Source organism: Barbus barbus (assembly GCF_936440315.1).
Source record: "Barbus barbus genome assembly, chromosome: 49".
NCBI lineage: Eukaryota > Metazoa > Chordata > Actinopteri > Cypriniformes > Cyprinidae > Barbus > Barbus barbus.
In genome coordinates, this window is record NC_136727.1 from 9,438,771 (window position 1) to 9,462,238 (window position 23,468).

Genomic DNA, 23,468 nt, shown 5'->3' on the forward strand with positions numbered 1-23,468 from the left:
ACACACACATGCTGGCACCACCAATAGGAAAGTCAAGGAATATCTGTGACCTTAAAGAACTTCACAAATAATTAACTGGTTTATGTCTCTGTCCTAACAATGTCAAATTTATTATGTACATTTAGTTATTTATATGTGTGTGTGTGTATATATATATATATATATAGAAATTGTTTAATGTTGGCCTGGAGAATGGTTGGATGGATTATAATATTATACAATTATATTTTTTGTTGTTAATTTTAGCAGTTATTATTTTTTGTAATATTGTGCGTTTTTAACTCAACATTTTTACGTTCATTATTATTTTGTAAATTTAACATCCTCACATTTTTTAACCTTTTATGTGCACTGTTGATGTTTGAAATGCACTGATTAAATAATGTTTCCGCAACACTGCACAACAAAAGCACCGAACCTGTCATTGACAGCAACACTCTTAACAAGACACAACATTTAAGCACATGACCCTGTCTCCATTAGTGGCCTATTGTGAGAAACAAAGTCTTGACTTGTAGTCTCAAACACACCTGGGTATGCAGTGAAAAAATGCATGCAAGTTTGCACAGTGGGAGAGGTTGTGTGAAAAAAAATCTGATAAAGCACACCTTAAAATGGACTGCAAAAACTGCAAACACTAATTTTCTGTTGTAGGACTGAAGCACAGCTCCATAGTGTAATAGTTGTTCTTTTACAAACCCAGTGACTAAATGAACTGATTCTGACACAAACTTCAGACTTCAGAAGTCTTTATTTGGAAATGTCTGGTTCTTCTCACACAATGGGATAAAGAGCATAGCTGGCGATCCCGCAAGTGTTTTTGCCATTGCGGATCATTCGCATGTAGCCTCCTTCACCCCATCCTGTTCCCCAACTGAGAAAAGAAAGGAAAAGGAAGTCAGACCATTAGAATGTAATTACCATGTTTTTTGGACATGTACTCTGGTAAAAGCATGGTATGTCTGATTCCATCACTGTAACATGATGCCACCACAGTACAATACTTTTCTGTAAAGGTAATGAAGTTGTCTATGTTACAAGTTATAGCTGGTTGTGTGGTTTTTCTATCAGTGTACATGTGGTGTTAATGTACTCATAAACCTAAATGATGGGCATTCTCTTACCTGTTTTTAATTATCCAGTAATCTTTGCCCCCTTCTGAGCCATAACCAACCACAAGCACAGCATGGTTGAGGTTGTTAGGGTTACAGTTAGATTCCTTGTAGATTCCTGTTGAAACAATTCATATAATTTATAATTTTATCATTTAATGATTATTTAAGTCATATATATATATATAATTATGATTGTACAAATCATTAAATAGATATTTACAGTTGTGCTCATAAGTTTACATACCTCATGCATAACTATTACAAAAGGTGAAAACCTTTACTGATGCTCAAAAAGGCAACAGACAGCAATGCATTAAGAGCTGGGGGGTGTAAACATTTTGAATTGTATGATCAGGGTAAATTGTACTTATTTTGTCTTCTGGGAAACATGCAAGTATTTATGTAACTTCTAAACTCCAGTACTAAATTAAAAAATATGATCGTTAAACAAAATGAGAAGAATTTACCCATCATCATCCTGTTCAAAAGTTTACATCCCCTGGCTCTTAATGCATTGTGTTGCCTTCTTGAGCATCAGTAAATGTTTCCACCTTTTGTGATAGTTGTGAATGAGTCCCACGGTTGTCCTCAGTGTGAAAATATGGATCTCAAAATCATACAGTCACTTTTGGAAAGGGTTCAAATATGCAGAAGATGCTGGAAAACCAAAGCATGTGCAGGAGCTGGAGGGTTTTTCTGAAGAACAGCAGACAGTTGCTCATGAACAACTATCACAAAATATAAAAATAGTCGTGATCATCCAGGAAATGACACATAGTATTAAGATTCAAGGGTATATAAACTTTTGAATTGGGTCATTTTTATAAATTCAGTTATGATTTTGTCTTGTGGAGTATATGCAAACATCTATTATGTGAAATAGCTTATTCAGTACTAAATAAAAAAAGAGCTTGCAATTTTCATGATCCTTCTTATTTTGTTTCAATTATTAAGATTTTGCACATTCTGCAAGGGGTATGTAAACTTATGAGCACAACTGTATATATAAAAAAATTTTTTTTTATTAAAATATATTATATAAATATAATAATTAAATATAATTATTATAAATATTATATTATAAAAATACATATATTTATGTATATATTTATATTATATATACAAATATAAAAATAATAGTATATTACAATTAGTTAATATAAATTACTATAAAATTATTATTTTAACAAAATATTAATAACTTATAAAATCACTGACTTGTAAAACTGTACAAAATAGACTTACTATGTATATCAATTAAATTTTTTTCTTTTTTCTTTTCAGGTTGGAAATTGAATCTAAGGAAGTGAAAATCTTACCTGAGCTGTAGAAGAGGAAGCTTGGATGATCGGCATCTATGGCGACAGTGATTGGACCGATGGTTGCCACAGCGTCAGCCAGTGCCTGTTCATCTCTGGCCGGGATGAATCTGTAATCACTGATCCTGGCGACAACTGAACTTCTGTCGTAGAAACAGGGCTGAGCATCCTGATGAAACCAGATCCAAAAAACAATTCAGATTGGCCGAATCACACGAAAACATCTCAAAACTGACTCAAATGACCAAGAGCACTCACCGCTGAAGTATAGGGGTAAGTCTTAGAGCTCTCCAACCCTTTATGGATCACGTAATCATAGGCGTTCGCCATCCAGGCTCCACTGCAGCCATATGTGCCGTACGACCTGGAACAGTCCACCAGCTGCTGCTCGCTGAGGGACATCAACTGCCCTGTCTTCTTGAACATCTGTCCTTCGATGGCGCCTGTAGTGCTAAAGGCCCAGCAAGACCCACAGTATCCCTAAAAAAAACACGACAAATCAATCATTTTAGCATCTAACATACAGTATAATTCATTTTCAACAGAAGGCCTATATGTGTGAATAAAAATAAGCATATCGATGATCAATTAAAAGAGAAATCGACCTGATCTTTGATTTCAGTCACATATCCTTGTGCTCGATAATCCACATTGGTCAATCCCAGTCTGTTAGCATTGACACGGAGCGACTGAGCAGATGCAACCTTTCCTCTCCTGTTTATCGGCCCATTAATTGTGGCGCCCAGCAAACGTTTGTACTCCATCTTGGTCTGAAGATGAGAAAAATTAGATAAAACAATCTTAAACAACAAAAAATCAATGGTAAAAGAACATTTTTACAGGATGTTACATCCACACCACTAGGTGTCAGTATAAATCCACCTTTAACAGATAATACAGCAGTTTCAGAAATTTTCAATCGTTTTACTTACGAGGTCACCGTATTTGTTCATTGCCATGCTAAACGTCGAAAATCCAAAGTGGAACTCATCGTTGTTTTTCTCAATCATTCGCATATTGGTCTCCCAGATGATTTGTCTCTGAACGTCATCACTCTACAGTCATAAAGTCAAACTTTAATATAAAGTCAAACGCAGTGCATAACATACATATAACATATAATACAACCACAAACTGACTTAAACTACATGTTTATACAAGATGAAATGTCTCAACAGTGTTTCAAACCTTTTTATTTTTAAAGGAACAACTGACCCCAGAATTACCGTTTTATACCGTCTCTTTTTGCACTATAAAAAGTGGTAAGTGGTAAGTAAAACTTTACATTTAAAGTTCCACTTAGCAAGAATATGAGTAAAAAAATGACAAATACATTTAAAATTTTGGGTGAACTGTCCCTTTAAGACACCCAAATGATTCTAACCGACCTCCTCATCATAGGATATTTGATGAAGGCTTTTCCACAACGCCCAGTCTGAGGGGGCTTCCTCTTCTGAATCTGCTGCCACCTGTAGAGGTGCCCACATCAGGAGAGCAAACAGTGCCACCCAGTGTGCATGATGCTTATCTATAAAAAAAACACACATTACATTTAATCAAACATTATAATGCTTTATCACTTTGGATGATCTAAAAGCTTTTTTTGCATTATTTTTTTTAGGTTGACAAACAAACAAATAAGAATAGTGAGCACAATTTAGGTTCCTTTTCAATTTTTTCAAAATATGTTTAAAACTAAATATGTTGCATAAATAAATACAAAAATTAACAACTAAAAATCTGAATTTGTTTATATTTACACAGGTCTAAAACAAACATATGATTATTTGCTATATCACTTTGGATAACCTGAAAGTTTGAGTTAGTTTTTTTTGTCTTATTCTGAGACTGATTCCCTTTTACAGAAAATAAGTAAACAAATATATAAATAAAAATATTGAGCACTAAATAAAATAAAATAAAAAAATATTTTTTTTAGAAAGAAATAGTTGGGAAGGGTTGGAAAGTAATATGAAACTGAAAGGTTTTTTTTTCTTAGATTAACTTTCACAAAAATAAATAAACATAATGAGCACAATTTAGGTAACTTGTGGTTATTTATTTGATCACTTTGTAAATAAATAGTTATTTATGTGTACATATCTATATTTACATATGTGAGTGAATTATTTGAGTTTGAGTTTTTTCCACCTCTTATTGTTAGACTAATTCACCTCTCTTAAATAAATAAAATAAAATTAATTAAAAAACAATTGGCCCAATTTAGGTTACATTTTTGTTTCAGAAATTATTTGTTTCTTATTCTTATTCGTATAGACTGATTCACTTTTTGACTGATTCTTTTACCAAATAAATAATTTAAAAAAATAATTATTAAAATAAATAAGCCCAATGTAGATTACAATTTTCTTTCAGCAATTCAAATAAATAATTTTACAACTGGTTGTTTATAATATTTACACTGGGTCTAGAATGAGCACTTTATTACTTTGTTTAACCTGAAAGTTTTTTTTTAAAGTTCTTATTTTTAGACTAATTCAGTTTTACAAAATAAATAAATAGAGCCCAATATAGGAAAGATTTTTGCAATACAATTTAAATGAATGTTTATATATTTATAACTCAATATTTTACATAAATATTTAAACCACTAAACTTGTTTATAATATTTAAAACAGTTGAGTCAAAAATATTAAAAAGCACAATTTTTTAGATTTAATTTTTGGTTCAGCAATTTAATTTAAACAATTAATTTATTTCACATAAATATTCAAACAACTGAACTTGTTTCTAATGTTAACACGAGGTCCAAATGTGTGTTTCCTTCCAGACTTACCGAACATGTTGCTCTGCAGGAAGTGTGTGTCTGAGTTTGGAGTGCCTTGTGGATGAAACTGAAGCATGTCTTCTGCGTTATATACCATCATGCTGAAGGTGTGTCCATACTGTTAGAACTTGCTATACGTACTATGTCATCCTGCAAGAGGAAGCCACTAATTAACAAGACTTAAAACATTTAACCCTAACCAACAACTTCACCGAAATCACCAACACTGCAGCACATGAAGCTTTCCGAAATGTCGTCCTAAGAAATTGAATGTGATGCTTCATATTACATCTTTTTGTTTGTTATTGAATATTTAAATGAGGACTGAGTCAGCAGTGTTTGGATGCCTGACGTGTTTTGTCTGACTTGAATCTTGTTTGGAATATAATGAATGTACTACTACAGACATTATATCCACAAAGTATAGTCCAACCAGAGCAAGGCCTTTATTACGGGGGTGACTGCTGAGTCATCTGTCTTTCTTCATCTCACTTAGCTCTGTGTTCTTCAGTGCTGTCATAATGCTGTCATAATTTACCCCAGTTATTACGCTTTATCCCATGATTGCCTCTGCAGCTCATATTTTGGGGCTTTTCATTATGCACAGTCTGGAACAAGTGAATAGCCTTGCAATTTGCCTTATAAAAATTACTTTGGCTTATTAAACAAAAAGGTTAGTTTTTTATTTCTATATAGACTGTTTTTATATTATGCATTTATATTATATTTTACACTATTAGCCCATATGCTTATTGTATGTATGTATATATTTCTCTGCATGTTTAGACTATAGCCTATATTTGTAAACTATAGCAAGTAGCCTTTCGATTTTCGCTTGGCCGTATGAAATATAAATAATAAATATAAAAACATTTTCTTTACTATAGCCTATTTATTAATATATATTTTTACACTATAGACTCTTTTTGTTGTATTATATTATAGCCTACAGTATATGTTAACTATATTTTTGTACTATATTTTTTAAATATAATTTACTGTAACCTACTGTATATATTATAAGTGTTATGAATTATTTTACTATACAAAAAGGCAAAAACATTTATTTAATAAACTTAAAGGTATTAATATAATTTATACTTTAATATACTTAAAAAAATGTAATTTTTTTTTTATATAATTTACTATAACCTATATGTTTAAAATTGTTTACACTCTAAGCTATTATTATATTATAAATATCCTCACTATTTTCCTTACCAAATTATTTTGTCGTATTAAATAAAGATAAAAAAGACTATATTTTTATACTGTAGCGAATAGCCTTACAATTTTCCTTACAAAATTAATTTTAAATTTGGAAAATTATGGATCATTGCATTAAAAATACACAGTTTACATATTATATCAAAAGTGATACAGACCCCACAGAAAATGTAGCAATATTGAGTTATGTTTCAATATGATCAACAACACTTTGTTTGTTAAACAGTCAAAGTATTTTGTAAGAATTATCAAAATATTTAATAATTTAAAATAAATTACTTTGAATCAAAATAAGACACTTGACTAAACTTACCTTACTATCCGTTATAATCGATTCGTTAACTAATCATTCAGATCGGTTTTGTGAACTGAACTGATTCATAGGAAAGATTCGATTCATAAGAACGAATCAATGACGAATCGAACACCTCTGTGTGAGAGAGAGAGAGAGAGAGAGAGAGAGAGGAGGGGAATTAGAGGGAATTCGCAGCTGATGCAGAAGGTGCTCGCTCCTGTCGGTTTCTGTTTTCCGTGAAGCACTCGTTGCGGTAAACAGCGCCGTAGATCCGCTCGGTCAGACCTGCACCGGGACATTATAGAGAGCACCGCGCGAACCTCCGAGATGAAGCACGATTGAGATTCACAGCATGTCTTTCAAGGTAAACATGAACATTTGCTCTGGTAAGACATTAATTGTGTAATCTAAAAATGCCTTAAGACGAACACTAATAAACGTGTCACCGAATAACGATTTAGGAGCGTTTTTCTCTCAGTCACGCGCGTCTATATGGCCTTCTGACTAGTGTCCGCCCACCCCACCCTTTTAAAAGTCACCATGGCAACCGTAGTTTACGCTAAAATATCGTATAATTATCATTTTAAATTAATACTATTATATTATATTAAATTACATTGTAAGCTATAACTATTATAGACTATAAACTATTACTATTTTTTATCTATAGGCTATTTTTTCTTCTATTTTTTCTATGAATTGTCTTATTTTCCTTACAAAATAAAAAAAAATATATATATATATATAAACATTTTTTACTGTCATTTTGCTTAACATAATGCATATCCTACACCTTTGAATTAATGTGTATTTGTTTTGATGTAATGTATTATTTTATTTAAATTTTGAAAAATTAAAAGTAAAATTTATCTTACAAACCTAAAAATAATCAATAGAAATTGATTTGTCAATAAAAAATAAAAAATATTTAAATGTGAAAAAAATATTTTATTTTAATTTAAAAGTAATGTTATTTTTATATATTATTTTTTATTCTACAACCAAAAATGTTGTCTAGCTATATTCTCTCTCTCTGTCTCTCTCTCTGTCTCTCTCTCTGTCTGTACATACTAATATACACTCACCGGCCACTTTATTAGGTACACCTGTGTACACTGTGTTTCAGATGAGCTTGTATGTTTGGGATCATGAGCAGATCCTTTCTTTCTCCAAACTTTAGCCTTTCCATCACTTCGGTCCATAAAATCAGTCCATAAAACCTTGTCCCAGAATTTTTGAGGCTCGTCTCCTATTCTTCTTGCTAATGAGTGGTTTGCATCTTCTGGTGTAGCCTCTGTACTTTTGTTCATGAAGTCTTCTGCGAACAGTAGATTGTGATACCTTTACTCCTGCCCTCTGGAGGTTGTTGCTGATGTCACTAACAGTTGTTTTAGGGTCTTTCTTTACAGCGGTCACAATGTTTCTGTCATCAACTGCAGATGTTTTCCTTGATCTACCCGTTTGAGGTGTTCCTTAGTACACCAGTGGTTTCTTTCTTCCTCAGGAGATTCCAAATGGTTGTACTTGCTATTGCCAGTGTTTGTGCAATGGTTTGATTGATTTTTCATCTTCTCTCAGCTTCACAATTGCTCGTTTTTCACCCATAGACACCTCTCTGGTTTTCATGTTGTTACACGTCTAACTAACTATAAATGCAGTCTGCATGGATCTGAAACTGAGCGCAGACGTTCAGGGCTATTTATTGTTTGAATAATCAATTAATAGGACACACCAGGGCAACAAAACACACCTGTCAGTCACATGTTCCAATACTTTTGGTAACAAGTATGAAAATACCTGTAAATAAAAGCTGAAATGTTGATCTCTCATCTCATATTGAAATATTTACATGTATATACATTTAGATATTTATATTCTTATATTTTCTATTATATATAAATATTTAATATATAAACATAACATATTTTTCTTAAATATATACATGCATGTGTTTATATTTATATATACATATTAAATATATGCAGAACACACTCCTATATTATGTAAACAAAAACTTTTATTTTGGATGTGATTTCAATTCATTTACTTGAATGTTTTTTTTCTTTAAAAAACCCCTAATGATATTTTATTCAGCAACACTACTTTAATTTTGACCCTGTTGCATAAGAAGATTCATCCTTCGATAATATGGTAATATAAATTGTATTTAGCCATGTTAATGTCCACATGAGGTAATATTGTGATCTGTCATAGAAATGATGATTGTCTGTGCTCGTGTGTTTGTTTCTTTGTGATTTTGCTTGTTTGTGTGTCTGACAGAAGGAGACGCCGCTTGCCAACGCTGTGTTTTGGGCAGCGAGGAAAGGGAACTTGGCTTTGCTTCAGCTGTTGTTGAACAGCGGCCGAGTGGATGTCGACTGCAAAGATGGAGTACGAGCTTTTTCCTTTGTGCATGTTTCACTGATCCAGTGAATGTATGGCATATGATAATGCTTTCTGTGTGTTTTCACAGTACGGTACCTCAGCGTTAATGGTGGCTTCATACAGCGGCCACTACGAGTGTGTCCGGGAACTCATCATGCAAGGTGCAGATATTAATCTGCAGAGAGAGGTACTGATGCTCTTAGATTGCTGTTATAATGGACAATTTCTAGAGTGTTTTGTAATAAATTGGTCTCGTGTTATTAAATTTACACATCTTTACTTCTTAAACTAAAGGAAAACATCCATCTAAATATTTCAGCCCATTTTATTTATTTGGATGAAATATTTTTGTTTTATTTAGTTGTAATTTAGTTTATTATGTTTGTTTTGATAGTATTTAATTTAATTATTATATTTATTAATGTATTTTAATGGCATTTTATTTAATATAATGTTATTTTAATCTAATTTTGTAATTATTTTTTTTTTTTTATTTATTATTATATTTTATTGGATTTCTCTGTATTCAATTTATAAATTTATTTGTTATATAATTTATTTATCATTAATATAATGTTATTTTAATCTACTATATTTATTTTATTAAATGTATTGTTTATGTATTCCTTCATTTTCTTTTCTTTTTATTTTATTCAATTAGAGTTTTTATTATATTTATAATAAAATATAATATTTATTAGATTTAATTAGATTTTTGATTTATACATTTATATTTATGCATTTTATTTTTAATTCATTTTTAATTTCTTAGTTTTTATTTAATGTGAAGTTATTTTAATCTAATTCAATGATTTTATTTTATTTATTGTTTTAGTGATTTTTTTTGTTTAATTGTTTTAATTGAATATAAATTCATCTATTCAATATTTATTTATTTGTTAGTTTATTTTTTATTTTGTTCTATTATTTATCATTTTTATGTTTTGTCATTTTGTTAAACAGACTCATAATAACATACTCTTTTAATTAATACATTTTATTTTAATTGTTTTTTTATTTTAAAGAAATTTTAAATGAATGGTGTTTTTATTTTTAAAGCCAATTTTTTTTCTGTAGATAATTGTTCTTTAGTGAATAGCATTTTTATCATTTATATATATATATATATATATATATATATATATATATATATATATATATATATATTTTACAAATGTGAACATTTTTAATATAATTTAAAAAACACAAAACTGTTGGTATTAAATAGTCAGACCCTTTTGTAATAATTATAGAAATATTGAATAACAACCTTTATAAATACATAGAATTATATATATAAATTGTTTTTTATTTTTTATTATGTATTACTTATTTTAATATTTATGTTTTTCTTTTAATTTTGATTGTAATGTATTATTTTAATCTAAGCTAATCTATCTGTTTGTTTTGTTTTGGCTCTTTATATTTTATATTCCTCAGCAGTATTTCTGTTGGCATCTCCCTAGCAATAAGCAGCAATGAAAGTTATTTCTGTCTGAGCTGGAGTGTCAGGTTGTTAATATGACTCCTCAGATGTGTGTGTGTGTGTGTACATTAGTGTGCGGCTGCTGATGATATCTCTGTTCCTCAGACAGGTTCCACCGCTCTCTTCTTCGCTTCACAGCAGGGCCACAATGAAATTGTCAAGCTCCTATTTGAATTTGGAGCGTCCACAGAGTTTCGGACAAAGGTGCGCTTTGATTTAGCTGTAAATGAGACTGAAGTATGCTGTGACTGTGAATAAATGGACTGGTTTGTGATCTCCAGGATGGCGGAACGGCGCTCTCCGCAGCCTGTCAGTACGGTCACTCCAGAGCGGTGGAGACCCTTCTGAAGAACGGCGCCAACGTCCACGACCAGCTTAATGTTAGTCATCTCTATTCCTGCCATGAGGCCTAAACGCCTGATGCGTGTTTGTGCCAGTTCCTCTAAGGTTTCTGCTGATTCAGTGTTTAGACTCTGCTCTTAAGACACAGGTTAAGTTAAAACATATCCTTGGGAGACACCAAATATTTTCAAATAATTTGGTGGAAATATTTGAGTAGTTTTAGCATGTCATTGCATTTATTTAAAATTGATTTTATGTAATGTTGTTTCAGTCCAATGTAATATTTATTTATTTATTTAATGTAAAATTGTTATTTTAAACTAATGTAATATTTGTTTACTTTGTGTTTTATTAATTTGATCTTGTTGTTATATGTATTAATTTATTTTAATTTAATGTTTAATTTAGTTTTTCATTTAGTGTAATGTTCTTTTAATCTAATCTAATATTTATTTAAATGTATTATTTATTCATTCATTTTAATTTGTAATAAAATTTCCTATACTGTTATATTAATTATTTCTTAAATTTATTTTGAATGCATTATTCATTTTTATTTAATATTATTTTAATGTGATTATTTAAATGTTTTTTTGTATTTAATTAAAGGTGTTTTTTAAATTATATTTAATCATTTATTTTGTTTTTGATGTTATGTAATGTTATTGTGTGTAGTGTAATATTTATATATTTGTTTGTTTGTTTTTACTTTGTCTTATTTCTATTTTATTTTATATAGGGTTTTATTATCTTTTATTAATTCATTCAGAATTAATATTATATTTATTCATATTTTTTAATTTAATAACAATTTTGAATTAATTTTGTCATTTAATTTAATGGTATTTTATGTATAAAAGATCATATTCTTGTCTATTTCTGGTACATCTTGTCTATTGTCATATTCTCTAAATAACATTTTCATCATACACATCCTCTCCGTTTCAGGATGGTGCGACGGCCTTATTTTTGGCGTCCCAAGAGGGTCATGTGACCGTAATACGGCAGCTTTTGTCAACCGGAGCTAAAGTCAATCAACCGCGAGAGGTCTGATCTATACTCATGGCTTATGTGTAGTTTGGTTTTGATTAGCAGTGTTTGGTTTGCTATTATGTATTTCATTGTGTTCTCCGTGTTGATTGTGTTTTTGGGTCAGGATGGCACAGCTCCGCTCTGGATGGCAGCCCAGATGGGACACAGTGAGGTGGTCAAAGTTCTGTTACTGCGAGGTGCAGACCGTGACGCAGATAGAAAAGTATGTTAAAAAATATGGATTTTATTTTATTTTCCACAACATTTTCAACATTATCTCTTCCTATTCTGCCCTGGTTGGAATCAGACTGTTCAGCCAGGTGGAAAAGATTATTTTATAAAAGATTTTATAAAAAATGCATGAAATGTTTGACGCATTATCTCTGGTGTTTCTGACTGAAGGACGGCTCCACGGCTCTGTTCAAGGCGGCACATAAAGGCCACTGTAACGTCATCGAGGAGCTGCTCAAGTTCTCTCCTTCACTCGGCCTTCTGAAGGTACAACAGCATCATCTGATGTCCAAAACGTCCAGGAAGTGGTTCAGTTGTGACTGTGTGTGTGTGTTTTGTCCTGCAATCTAGAACGGTTCTACAGCTCTTCATGCCGCCGTCATGGGCGGGAATCCAAAAACTGTCAAACTTCTGCTGAAGGCAAATGCTGATCCAGCTTTACCCAACAAGGTGTGTTTGAGACATGCAGATTATAACATATTAATTCACACATATTATTCTATATATATATATATATATGTATTTAATCTTATTTGTAGGCTTTGTATTAAACCCAAATATATAATAATTATTGATGTACATCAATAAATTACACAATTATTATTTTAATTTATATATATATATTTATATTAATTATTTCTTTATTAAAATATTGATATATTAATTATAATTATTTATTTATTGAAATACTTATATACTAATTTCATCCTTATCTTTTATTCTTTTATATTTAATTAATTATTGTTTTATTATTTTATTTTAAAAAGTATTATTATTAGTAGTAGTAGTAGTAGTACTTTATTTTTCATATTAAATATTATTTTAAAAAATTGTTTAAATAATATTTATATATATATATATATATGGCATTAATATTATTTTACATGGCCAACTTGCTAAATTATATTTATTTAATATAATATTAAAAAAATATTTATTACTAAATATGTATTTAAATTATTTTGTGTGTGTGTTCGTGTGTGTGTGATTTTATATATATATATATATATATATATATATATATATATATATATATATAAATATGTGTGTGTGTGTGTGTGTGTGTGTGAATATACATATAGATGTGTGTGAATAATCTACTGGTCAGTGGTCAGAGCGTTTAAGTAATGAATGAAGCTGCAGTCAACAGCTAAAAAGTGTTTTAATGCCACTTTCTCTCTGCAGAATAATGAACTGCCGGAGGATCTGACGAAGAACGAGCGCATCCTGAGAGTCCTGCGCCTGCCGCTGCTGAACGGAGGGAGTTGATGACTGCTGGGTTTGCCCTTAGCTCTCTCTGACGTCCTTGTTTTTATGTTGATGAAAAATGAATGCACTACATCCTCCTGAGAGAGGAGCCGCTGCTTTCCTGTCTCGTACAACCCATCTTATAATGGTGCTTGATTGCTTGCAACAACACAAATGCACTAGAAAGCAGAATTGCTTATTTGTCTTATTTGATTTTTTTTGTTAAATGTCTAAAGCATTTATCAAATTTGTATATTTTGTAAGAAGCAGCTTAAATAAAATGTTTAAATTTGTTTTGTAAAATTAATAAATTATTTTGGTATTATTATTTTAGTAGTGTCTTGTAGCTGGCAAGTATATTTTAATTAACAGCATGTTGTCATTAAAAGAGCTCATGAATCCGTGTTTATGTCATACTAGGACTACTAAAACAAAGAAAGGGGCTTCACAACCAAATAACAAATAGTCACAACACAATAAAAAAAAAAGCTCAATGCTTGCTAAAAAGATTAAACAAATTATTCTTGGCTCTTTGATGAGTAGTTTTTCTTGCCATATTTATTTTCTGCTGAAAGGGAATTCAGACTTCATGTTTTCTTTAGAAAAGTTTAAATCTTGGTGCGTAAATATTTGTTTTTTTTTTAACATTTTATGTAGCATTTTGTCTGTGTGAGAAGTGTGCTGAAATGTATATTTGTCAAAACAATAAATGAAAATGCTGCTTTTAATGTCTTTTGACTATTTAAAAAAAGATTTATTTGATTGCATGATTTTTAAATTTTATTCCATTTTATTTTAAACATTACTACAATATTTCATTTTAATTTTGATTACAAAAATTCGGATGAGACGTTAAACCGAGGTCCTGACTCTCATTACAAATGGTCATTACAAATCTCATGGCACTTCTCATAAAGATGGTCCTGGCCAAATTCCCTCTACTGGCCCTTGTCAATCAAGGCCTCCTAATAATCCCCATCCACTTGATTGGCTCTATGACTGTCTCTCCTCTCCACCTGTAGCTGGTGTGTGGTGAGCGGACTGGAGCCATTGTACTGTGGCTGTCGTCCTATCATTCAGGTGTATGCTGCACACTAGTGGTGGTTGAGGAGAGACCCCCTACATGATTGTAAAGCGCTTTGGGTGTACAGCAATACACAATACACCGCTATATAAATGCATCATTCATTCGTTCAATTTTACTTATTTTTATTTGTTTGTAAACTAATTCTTGGCTCTTTGATGTGTATTTTTGTCTTGCCATATTTATTCTCCAATGAAATGCATTTTGGACTTTATATTATCTTCAAGAAATGTCAAAATCTTGGTTCTTAAATATGCGTTTCTTAACATTTTATTTAGAGTTTTGTCTGTGTAAGAAGTATGGTAAACTCTTTATTTGTCAAAATTATAAATGTAAACGAAAATGCTAGTTTTTAACGTTTTTATGAGGGAATTAAATATTTTAAAATCCATTTATTTGCTTTTTTTATCATTTTAAATTTTAAACATTTTTTTTTCTTTTTTTTTAATTACTGGCAGTATATGTTACATTATTTGTCTCAGTAACCCAGTAATGTTTCAGTAAAACTGAAGGCGTTTCCGATGCGCGAGAAAGGTGTGTCTCGACGCTCGTGACTGTCAAGACTCGTCGCGCCGCTCTCGCCGGAGCTCGCCTCCTCGCCGCCTGCTCACATTGAAAATGAATGACTTCCGGCCACTTTGACGCTCTCGCCGGCGGCGGTGTGAACGCACAGTAAACACTCGACGCGGAAGTGCGCGAGACGCACAGATTTACAGACACACCGAGAGTCCGCGATGCATTCATTTAAAAAATGAATATATTTGAACCGTTCACGCAGTAACATATTATAAGTTCACCTTCAACACACAGTCAACAATGACAAATGCCAATTTACAGGTAAGAGACTTCACAAGCGGTGTGACAATGGACTTTTTCATGCTGTTATATATGATATGAATTATTGTTATACTTATCATTTTTCTGTTCTGTTTAAACGTATGCTTTGACACCATATAGTCTTAAATATAATTATGTTGTTGAGGTTTACAATGTATTGTTTAACCGGTAAACATGTGCTCGTTATATTTAGATGGCTTGCTTATTATTTTAATACATAACTTACATTTAAGGAAGTGCTTCTTGACTTATTTGTTACTTTGTAAAGGTTTGTTTTTTAGCTCCTGTCTGGTACGTTTTTATCTCCTGTATTCATTAGCCTGTCCTAAAACTGGTTTATCCAGTTATCCTATACTACACCACACTATAACATCTGCTTAACACAGACAGTCCAAGACAGATTGAAACATTTAAACAGGCCTGTCATTGCTCTACAACCTGATCAAGTCATCCAGCTATATATGGGTGTTTTTGTAACTACAGACAATTTTATTATTTTATTTTTGTCTTAAACATTTTAAATATCACTTGTGTGCAGAATAATTTTATTTGATTTCCAATAATTTTTATTTGTGTTATTTCCAAAGTGTGAAATATTGTATGTAATTATGTGCATTTATGAAACATACAATAGCCCTTAGTGAGAAATTTTTTTTTTTGTCCTTTTTGAACCTCTCTTCTATATTTACTTGTGCATAATAGAAAGCCATTGATTTGGCCAGCAGAGCCTCTGAGGAGGACAAGGCCAAAAACTACGAGGAAGCTCTGCGCCTCTATCAACATGCAATCCAGTATTTTCTTCATGTGGTAAAATGTAAGAAGCCAAAAGTCACTATTTATAAACTTCACTTAGATTTCACGTGCAATTTTTAAAAAAAATTATATTTTATTTTGATTGATGTTTCAATAATACTATATTCATATATTATCAAATATTAATAATATATATTAATAAAACATTACTTGTTTTTATCATTAATTATTAAGTATAATATTTAATATAAAGATCTATATATATATATGTGTGTGTGTGTATACATGTATGTATGTATGTGTGTATATGTGTGTGTATATATATATATATATATATATATATATATATATACACACACATATATACACATATATACATATATATATATATATATACACACATATATATATATATATGTATATATATATGTGTGTATATATACATATGTGTGTATATATATATATATATATATATATATATATATATATATATATATACATTTTTTATACATATATATATATATACAAATATATGTGTTAACATACAGTATATACATACATTATAATATTGTATTTTTTAAGTAATTATATTATTTAGATGAGCCCATATGTATTCTTATAACATATGTATATATTTCATTTAAAATATTGTGTTTTATTTAATTGTAGTAATATGTTATATATTAATAATATTATATATTATTAATATATTTTATTAAATGCAATTTAGTGAGCAAAAAATCCTGAATTAGTATTGGCACGTTTTAATGTTTTAATAGTTTTTTGTTTTTTTTAAATGTATTATTATTTAATTAATTATTTGCTTGCTTGCTTATTTATATTGTATTTCATATCTTAAATGTATTCGATTCACTATTAAATGCAGTTTATTGAGCATGAACTAATAATGGCACATTTTATTGTTTTGATATTTTATAGTGCAGGCAATTATAATTTATTTAGAATATAATTTAATTGTTAATTTAAATATTAAACATTTAAAATATGAATGAATTATTTAATATATTTAAATTGTATTTATTTATTTTAATTATTTGTATACTATAAATTGTCTTTTATAGCTTAAATGTATTCAATGTGGTTCATTGATCAAAAATCCATAACCTGATGATGGCTTATGTTTTATTATTATTGTGATGTTTTATGATGCAGATGAAGCTCAGGGCGACAAGGCCAAGCAGAGCATCAGATTGAAGTGTGCTGATTATCTGGACCGAGCGGAGCAGCTCAAGCAGTACCTGAAGAAGAAAGAGAGCGCCCCGCCCTCCAAACCTGTCAAAGTTCCCCAGTCTGACGATAAAGGGTGAGAGGATCTACTTCCTGCTCAGTCGACTAATCCACTTCCTGTTACACGGAGTAAACCCAATATCAAATTTCATCTTATACAGGACTGACAGTGATGATGGCGATGCAGAGAAAAAGAAATTCCAAAGTCAACTCCAAGGTACAACATTTTGTGTCAAACAGACTTTATTAAAGAAGCCACAACAGGAGAAAAAAACATGGATTTTCATACTTCCCAGGTGCTATTGTCATGGAGAAACCCAACATTAAGTGGGATGATGTTGCTGGTTTGGAAGGAGCCAAAGAGGCCCTTAAAGAAGCGGTCATCCTGCCAATCAAATTCCCTCATCTTTTCACTGGTATGAGAGGTTACGTGTGTTAATATGTCTGAAAATGTCTTCTGAAGTGTTCTGAAGCTCATCACTATCTGCAGGGAAACGCACTCCGTGGAGAGGGATTCTGCTCTTTGGTCCTCCAGGAACGGGAAAGTCCTACCTGGCTAAAGCAGTGGCTACCGAGGCCAACAACTCCACCTTCTTCTCCATCTCGTCATCAGACCTGGTGTCCAAGTGGCTGGGAGAGAGCGAGAAGTGAGTGCTCCTCAAATGTTAAGTGGGAATATATTATATATTATTTTATGTCACATTAAAATGTTTGTTGTTAATTCTGTCATTGTCTGTTAGGTTAGTGAAGAATCTGTTCAGTTTGGCTCGGGAGCACAAGCCTTCAATCATCTTCATCGATGAGATCGACTCCATGTGCGGCTCCAGAAACGAGAACGAGAGCGAAGCGGCCCGCAGGATTAAGACTGAGTTTCTCGTCCAGATGCAAGGTAAACGCAAAGCTAGCGATAGCTTTGTCGCAAGAGCAAATTTGATGCTGTCCGAGTCTCATTTGGCAGGGTTGTTATAGTTTTGAAAATGTTACTTTTTTTTGTTTATTTTCTTATGCAGGTTCAATTCCCGTTTAGTGTTAATGGTTCGGAAATAGTTTTTATTTTGTTTATATATAAATGCTATGTATGTATTTATTTAGATATTATATTGACATAATAATCCATCCATTGATCCATTCTCTAAACTATCCTCTGTTGGGTTGCTGAAGTATGGAAGCCTGCTTCTGTCACTGAATAAAAAATTAAAAAGGTAATTGCGACTTAATGATAATTTTTTTTCTCAGAATTGTGAGATTTAAATCGCAGTTACGATTATTTAAGTCAGAATTGCGAGATATAAACTGGCAATTCTGACTTTTTTTTTGCAATTGAGAGTTTGTATGTCACAATTCTGACTTTCTTTCGTAATTGAGAGTTTGTATCTCACAATTCTGACTTTTTTTCGTAATTGAGAGTTTGTATGTCACAATTCTGACTTTCTTTCGTAATTGAGAGTTTGTATCTCACAATTCTGACTTTTTTTCGCAATTGAGAGTTTGTATCTCACAATTCTGACTTTTTTTCGCAATTGAGAGTTTGTATGTCACAATTCTGACTTTTTTTCGCAATTGAGAGTTTGTATCTCACAATTCTGACTTTTTTTCGTAATTGAGAGTTTGTATGTCACAATTCTGACTTTCTTTCGTAATTGAGAGTTTGTATCTCACAATTCTGACTTTTTTTCGCAATTGAGAGTTTGTATCTCACAATTCTGACTTTTTTTCGCAATTGAGAGTTTGTATGTCACAATTCTGACTTTTTTTCGCAATTGAGAGTTTGTATCTCACAATTCTGACTTTCTTTCGTAATTGAGAGTTTGTATCTCACAATTCTGACTTTTTTTCGTAATTGAGAGTTTGTATCTCACAATTCTGACTTTCTTTCGTAATTGAGAGTTTGTATCTCACAATTCTGACTTTCTTTCGTAATTGAGAGTTTGTATCTCACAATTCTGACTTTTTTTCGTAATTGAGAGTTTGTATCTCACAATTCTTACATTTTTCTTCGCAATTTGCGAGTTTGTTTCTCACAATTCTGACTATTTTTTTGCAATTTGCGAGTTTGTATCTCAATAGTCTGACTTTTTTTCTCAAAATTGTGATATATATATATATATATATATATATATATATATATATATATATATATATATATATATAAGTTTATAATGTTATATGTAGTTATAATTATAACAATTCTGAGGGAAATTCTGAGTTAATATCTTTATTGTGTGTTTTAAAGTCAGAATTGCATGATATAAATTCACAATTACCTTCTTTTTATTTGTTATAAATATGTATGTATTTAAGTATGTATCATAATATAACGTATTATTAAATTGTATTATTAATATGTAAATTATAATATTTTATCACATTGAAGTCATTTAGTTATATTTTTGATATAATGTTATGTTTGTTATAATAATTTTTTGTTTTCATAAGTTTTCAATATTTAACATATTGATTCTAACTTTTTTTATTCTATATGATAAAGATTTATTGTGAATTAATAATATTTTCCAGATAATATTTAAAAAAATATTTTTTCTTCTTTCTAATTTTTTTTTTTGTTATATATTACACAAATTTTGTAATGTTATAAAATAATTCCAATTATATTGAAGTCCTTGATTTTTGTTAGCAGTTGTTTTCTCTTCTGTTTTTGTCTTCATAATAGTTTTCATTATTTATTATATTATTGATTATAAACATAATTTTCTCATTCTCGCAGGCGTAGGAAACGACAATGAAGGAATTCTGGTCCTTGGAGCGACGAACATCCCCTGGACGCTGGATTCTGCCATCAGGAGAAGGTGCGTCATGCAAATCCACACAAATTCTCATGTCTTGAAATACAGGCATTGGTTTATTGTTGCCTCATGGTTAAAGGTTTGAAAAGCGCATCTACATCCCTCTTCCCGAGCTGCACGCTCGCTCCGCCATGTACAAGCTGCACCTCGGCTCCACTCCCAATAGCCTCAACGAAGATGATTTCATAACTCTTGGGAAGAAGACTGAGGGCTACTCGGGTGCTGACATCAGCATCGTCGTTCGTGACGCCCTCATGCAGCCCATCCGCAAAGTTCAGGCTGCGTCCCACTTCAAAAAGGTACGGAATGACATTTGTCTGGAAGCTTGATTCCGCCATGGGATTTAAAAAAGGTAATTACGACTTTGTCTCATAATTCAGAATTTTTATCTAGGATTTCTGAGGTTTTCTCACAGAGTTGGGAGAAAAAAAAGTTGGATTTATGAGATAGAAAAAGTTTATACCTTAAAATTCTGACTTTTTTTTCTCTGAATTCTTACATCTCACAATTCAGAGTTTATATCTCGTGATTCTGGGGAAAAAAAGTATAAATTGTGAGAAAAAAGTACAGTTTAATTACCTTTAAAATTACCTTCACGATTACTTTTTTTTGATCCCATGGCAGAAATAGGCTTCCAAATTATGTTCTTTTTTCCGCCACAGAATAAAAAAAAATTATAGTTTTTTTTTTTAAATAGTTTTTCTCATAATTCTGACTTTTTTTTTTTCTGACAATTCCAACATTTTTTCTGAGGATTGTGAGTTTATATCTCAATTCAGACCTCATATCTTGCAGTTCTGAGTTTATATCTTGCAAGTCTGAAATTATAAAAAAGAATTGTGATAAAAAGTTTTATTTTCTATTTTTATTAATTTTTTTCTACTTTTATTTTTTATCCCATGGCCGAAACAAGCTACCATATTCTGTTCTTTTTTCTGCCATGGAATAAAACATAAATAGTAATTGCAACTTTATATCTTACAATTCTGTCTTATCTTTTCTTCCGAATTGTGAGTTCATATCTTGTAATTCTGAATTTATATATAAAAAAGTCTCAATTGTGAGATTAAAAAGTCACAATTACTTTTTTTATCCCATGGTGGAAGCAAGCTTGCATAGGTTTGCGTGCCTAGTAAAGCGTCTAATCGAGCTGAATCCGTCCTCTCATGTCTGTTTTAACAGGTCAGAGGAGAGGCATGGAACAACCCAGATGTTGTGGTGGATGACCTCTTAACGCCCTGCTCTCCAAACGACCCAGGCGCGATCCACATGACCTGGGTGGATGTAGCGAGCGATAAACTCCTGGAGCCGATAGTCAGTTTGGTAAGTTTGCAACTAGTGGAGGAAAAAAGCTAAATTCCCAGAGCTTGTTTTGATCTTCTTGTCTGTGTGTCTCAGGAGGACATGTTGAGGTCACTCGAGAAAACCAAGCCCACTGTGAATGAGGAGGATCTGGAGAAGCTGAAGAAGTTCACTGTGGACTTTGGCCAGGAGGGATGAATATTTGCAGGATTCGCGTAGCATTTATTTATATTTTTCCATCATGTTTACAAAGCTCCTTCTCCATATTTTATTTCTCAAAATCTTTGGTTAGTCTTTAACCCTGAGGTTTTTTGTGAGCCTTAATATTATCCTGAACATAACCAATCAGATCAGATATCCATTCATTATTATTAAAAATCCTCTTAATTTTAAATGTTTTTTTTGCAAATGGGTCATAATATTTTTTACTTGGACTTTTGAGAGAGCGAGAAAAAAAGATAATTTGTATTTAACTTGGTCACTTGTGCCTCAATGTCTGGTTATCTACCTTATTGCCAAAATAAGACTTAAAAACGACTAGTCTTACAACCAACTTGGGACCACAATCAAAGACAAGCAGTGAGCTGTGAAAAAGTGTTTACAAATATGTGAATGTTTTGGGTGTGCAGACCTCTTTTGTTTGTTTTTCTACTTTCGTCTGTAAATAAAGTATTTACTCTACCTCTAATCGCGTGATTCTGCTCTTTGTGGTTTTCATGCCTTGTTCCGTTTTTACTATCATCTAATGCCTTTAATATACGCTGCTTGAAAGTGGTCGCAAGCAGACAAATAATACCACTAAACAGCAGGTGGCGCTCTTACACAGTGACGTAGCGTAACGTAACTTGCGTGAGCACGTTCTTCTATACACGCCATGTGACTTTTTTTTTACAAGCCTATAAAAACGTTATATTTTCTTTTTGTAATGTTGTAGTGTTTATTATAAACAATTGCAAACTGAAACGTAATGAATGAACTGACCCAAAGAATCACAAGACATCTTATTTTAATAGTTTATAACACACCGATTATTACGTGGGTATATATTAACATGTAAATTGTTTTTTTGAGGTTCAAACAAAGCAATTAAGAAAAACAGATATAAGCAATAAAGTATGGTGTCAGATTTTTCTAAAGCACATTTAAACACCTGACCTGAGTTAAACTAAACCATGACCTCAAATCCACTGATACCTCTTGTATGCATTACGATTATTATCACTTATATACTCATGATTATACCTGTTATGTAAACACAACAAAGTCAAAGTACAGTAAAGAACAAATCATTACATAATTGTGTAAATCTAACCGATTCTGTCTATCCGACTTTCCCCTGAAGTTTCCCACCATCGCACTATCCCACAACACATTGTGAATGTTTTACATTTTGTATTAACTCAAGAGAAAAAAAACACACAACATTAGAGATCAAGACAAAATCACATTTTTCAAAGTAAATAAATAAAAAGAAAGTGTCCACAAAAAAGTGAAAATACACACTTGATAACACCGAGTATAAATAAACAATAAAATGAGTTCAAAGAAGGCCGCCACAAAAACAAAGGCAAAGAAAGGAAAAAAACGTAGAAAAGGTGCGGCAGATTTAAGGACGCACTCGTTGCTCTTTCCTGAATTACATCACAATCACCGTCACAGTATTAATTATGTATCATCATCAGTATTATTACAGGATTCCTGTCAAATTAGATTTAAATGAATATTTCACACAAAAATGAAAATTCTGTCATTATTTACTCACCCTCAAATTTCTTGAAATCACATGATTTTTACAGACATTTAAAAAAAAGAAATTCAGGCTGCTGTTGGCCATACAATAACTGATATTTTATTTTTGAAGATATTTCTGCCAAATATTTTTTTTTCAATATATTGTCATCAATTAAAAAATTAAATCAAAACAGACATATGATTTTTATATATTTTATATAAAATATATATATATTTTATA

At 31.2% G+C, this 23,468-nt stretch overlaps 3 protein-coding genes across 3 annotated transcripts; 2 read left to right on the top strand and 1 right to left on the bottom strand.

Annotated features, from left to right (window-relative positions):
* Positions 1-734: 734 nt before the first annotated feature.
* Positions 735-7,250, bottom strand: LOC306867463 (digestive cysteine proteinase 2-like). Its single transcript, XM_079413125.1, has 9 exons — positions 6,763-7,250; positions 5,232-5,372; positions 3,823-3,962; positions 3,367-3,489; positions 3,040-3,204; positions 2,693-2,914; positions 2,435-2,603; positions 1,125-1,230; positions 735-874 (listed from the first exon to the last, which is right to left on the bottom strand). Exons 2-9 carry the CDS (start codon positions 5,320-5,322, stop codon positions 775-777), a joined length of 1,116 nt encoding a protein of 371 aa, XP_079269251.1. The 5' UTR covers positions 5,323-5,372; positions 6,763-7,250; the 3' UTR covers positions 735-774.
* Positions 6,848-14,200, top strand: LOC306867464 (ankyrin repeat domain-containing protein 29). The gene is made up of 10 exons (XM_079413126.1): positions 6,848-7,108; positions 9,025-9,135; positions 9,218-9,316; positions 10,721-10,819; positions 10,897-10,995; positions 11,906-12,004; positions 12,114-12,212; positions 12,392-12,487; positions 12,572-12,670; positions 13,406-14,200. The coding sequence occupies exons 1-10, from the start codon at positions 7,097-7,099 to the stop codon at positions 13,487-13,489; spliced, it is 897 nt and encodes a 298-aa protein (XP_079269252.1). The 5' UTR covers positions 6,848-7,096; the 3' UTR covers positions 13,490-14,200.
* Positions 14,201-15,088: 888 nt separating this feature from the next.
* Positions 15,089-22,949, top strand: LOC306867221 (vacuolar protein sorting-associated protein 4B-like). Its single transcript, XM_079412813.1, has 11 exons — positions 15,089-15,389; positions 16,092-16,203; positions 17,316-17,466; positions 17,552-17,607; positions 17,687-17,806; positions 17,881-18,037; positions 18,131-18,279; positions 20,116-20,197; positions 20,274-20,493; positions 21,377-21,517; positions 21,593-22,949. Exons 1-11 carry the CDS (start codon positions 15,369-15,371, stop codon positions 21,692-21,694), a joined length of 1,311 nt encoding a protein of 436 aa, XP_079268939.1. The 5' UTR covers positions 15,089-15,368; the 3' UTR covers positions 21,695-22,949.
* The last annotated feature ends 519 nt before the right edge of the window (positions 22,950-23,468 follow it).

Coding starts and splice junctions, on each gene's coding strand:
- LOC306867463 (XM_079413125.1), bottom strand. CDS start 5,322: ATGATGGTATATAACGCAGAAGACATGCTTCAGTTTCATCCACAAGGC. Junction 3,963..5,231: donor CCTGCAGAGCAACATGTTCG/GTAAGTCTGGAA, acceptor TTTTTTTTATAG/ATAAGCATCATGCACACTGG. Junction 3,490..3,822: donor AAATATCCTATGATGAGGAG/GTCGGTTAGAAT, acceptor TTATGACTGTAG/AGTGATGACGTTCAGAGACA.
- LOC306867464 (XM_079413126.1), top strand. Junction 10,996..11,905: donor ACGTCCACGACCAGCTTAAT/GTTAGTCATCTC, acceptor TCTCCGTTTCAG/GATGGTGCGACGGCCTTATT. Junction 12,671..13,405: donor ATCCAGCTTTACCCAACAAG/GTGTGTTTGAGA, acceptor TTCTCTCTGCAG/AATAATGAACTGCCGGAGGA.
- LOC306867221 (XM_079412813.1), top strand. CDS start 15,369: ATGACAAATGCCAATTTACAG. Junction 18,038..18,130: donor TGGCTGGGAGAGAGCGAGAA/GTGAGTGCTCCT, acceptor ATTGTCTGTTAG/GTTAGTGAAGAATCTGTTCA. Junction 20,198..20,273: donor GATTCTGCCATCAGGAGAAG/GTGCGTCATGCA, acceptor TCATGGTTAAAG/GTTTGAAAAGCGCATCTACA.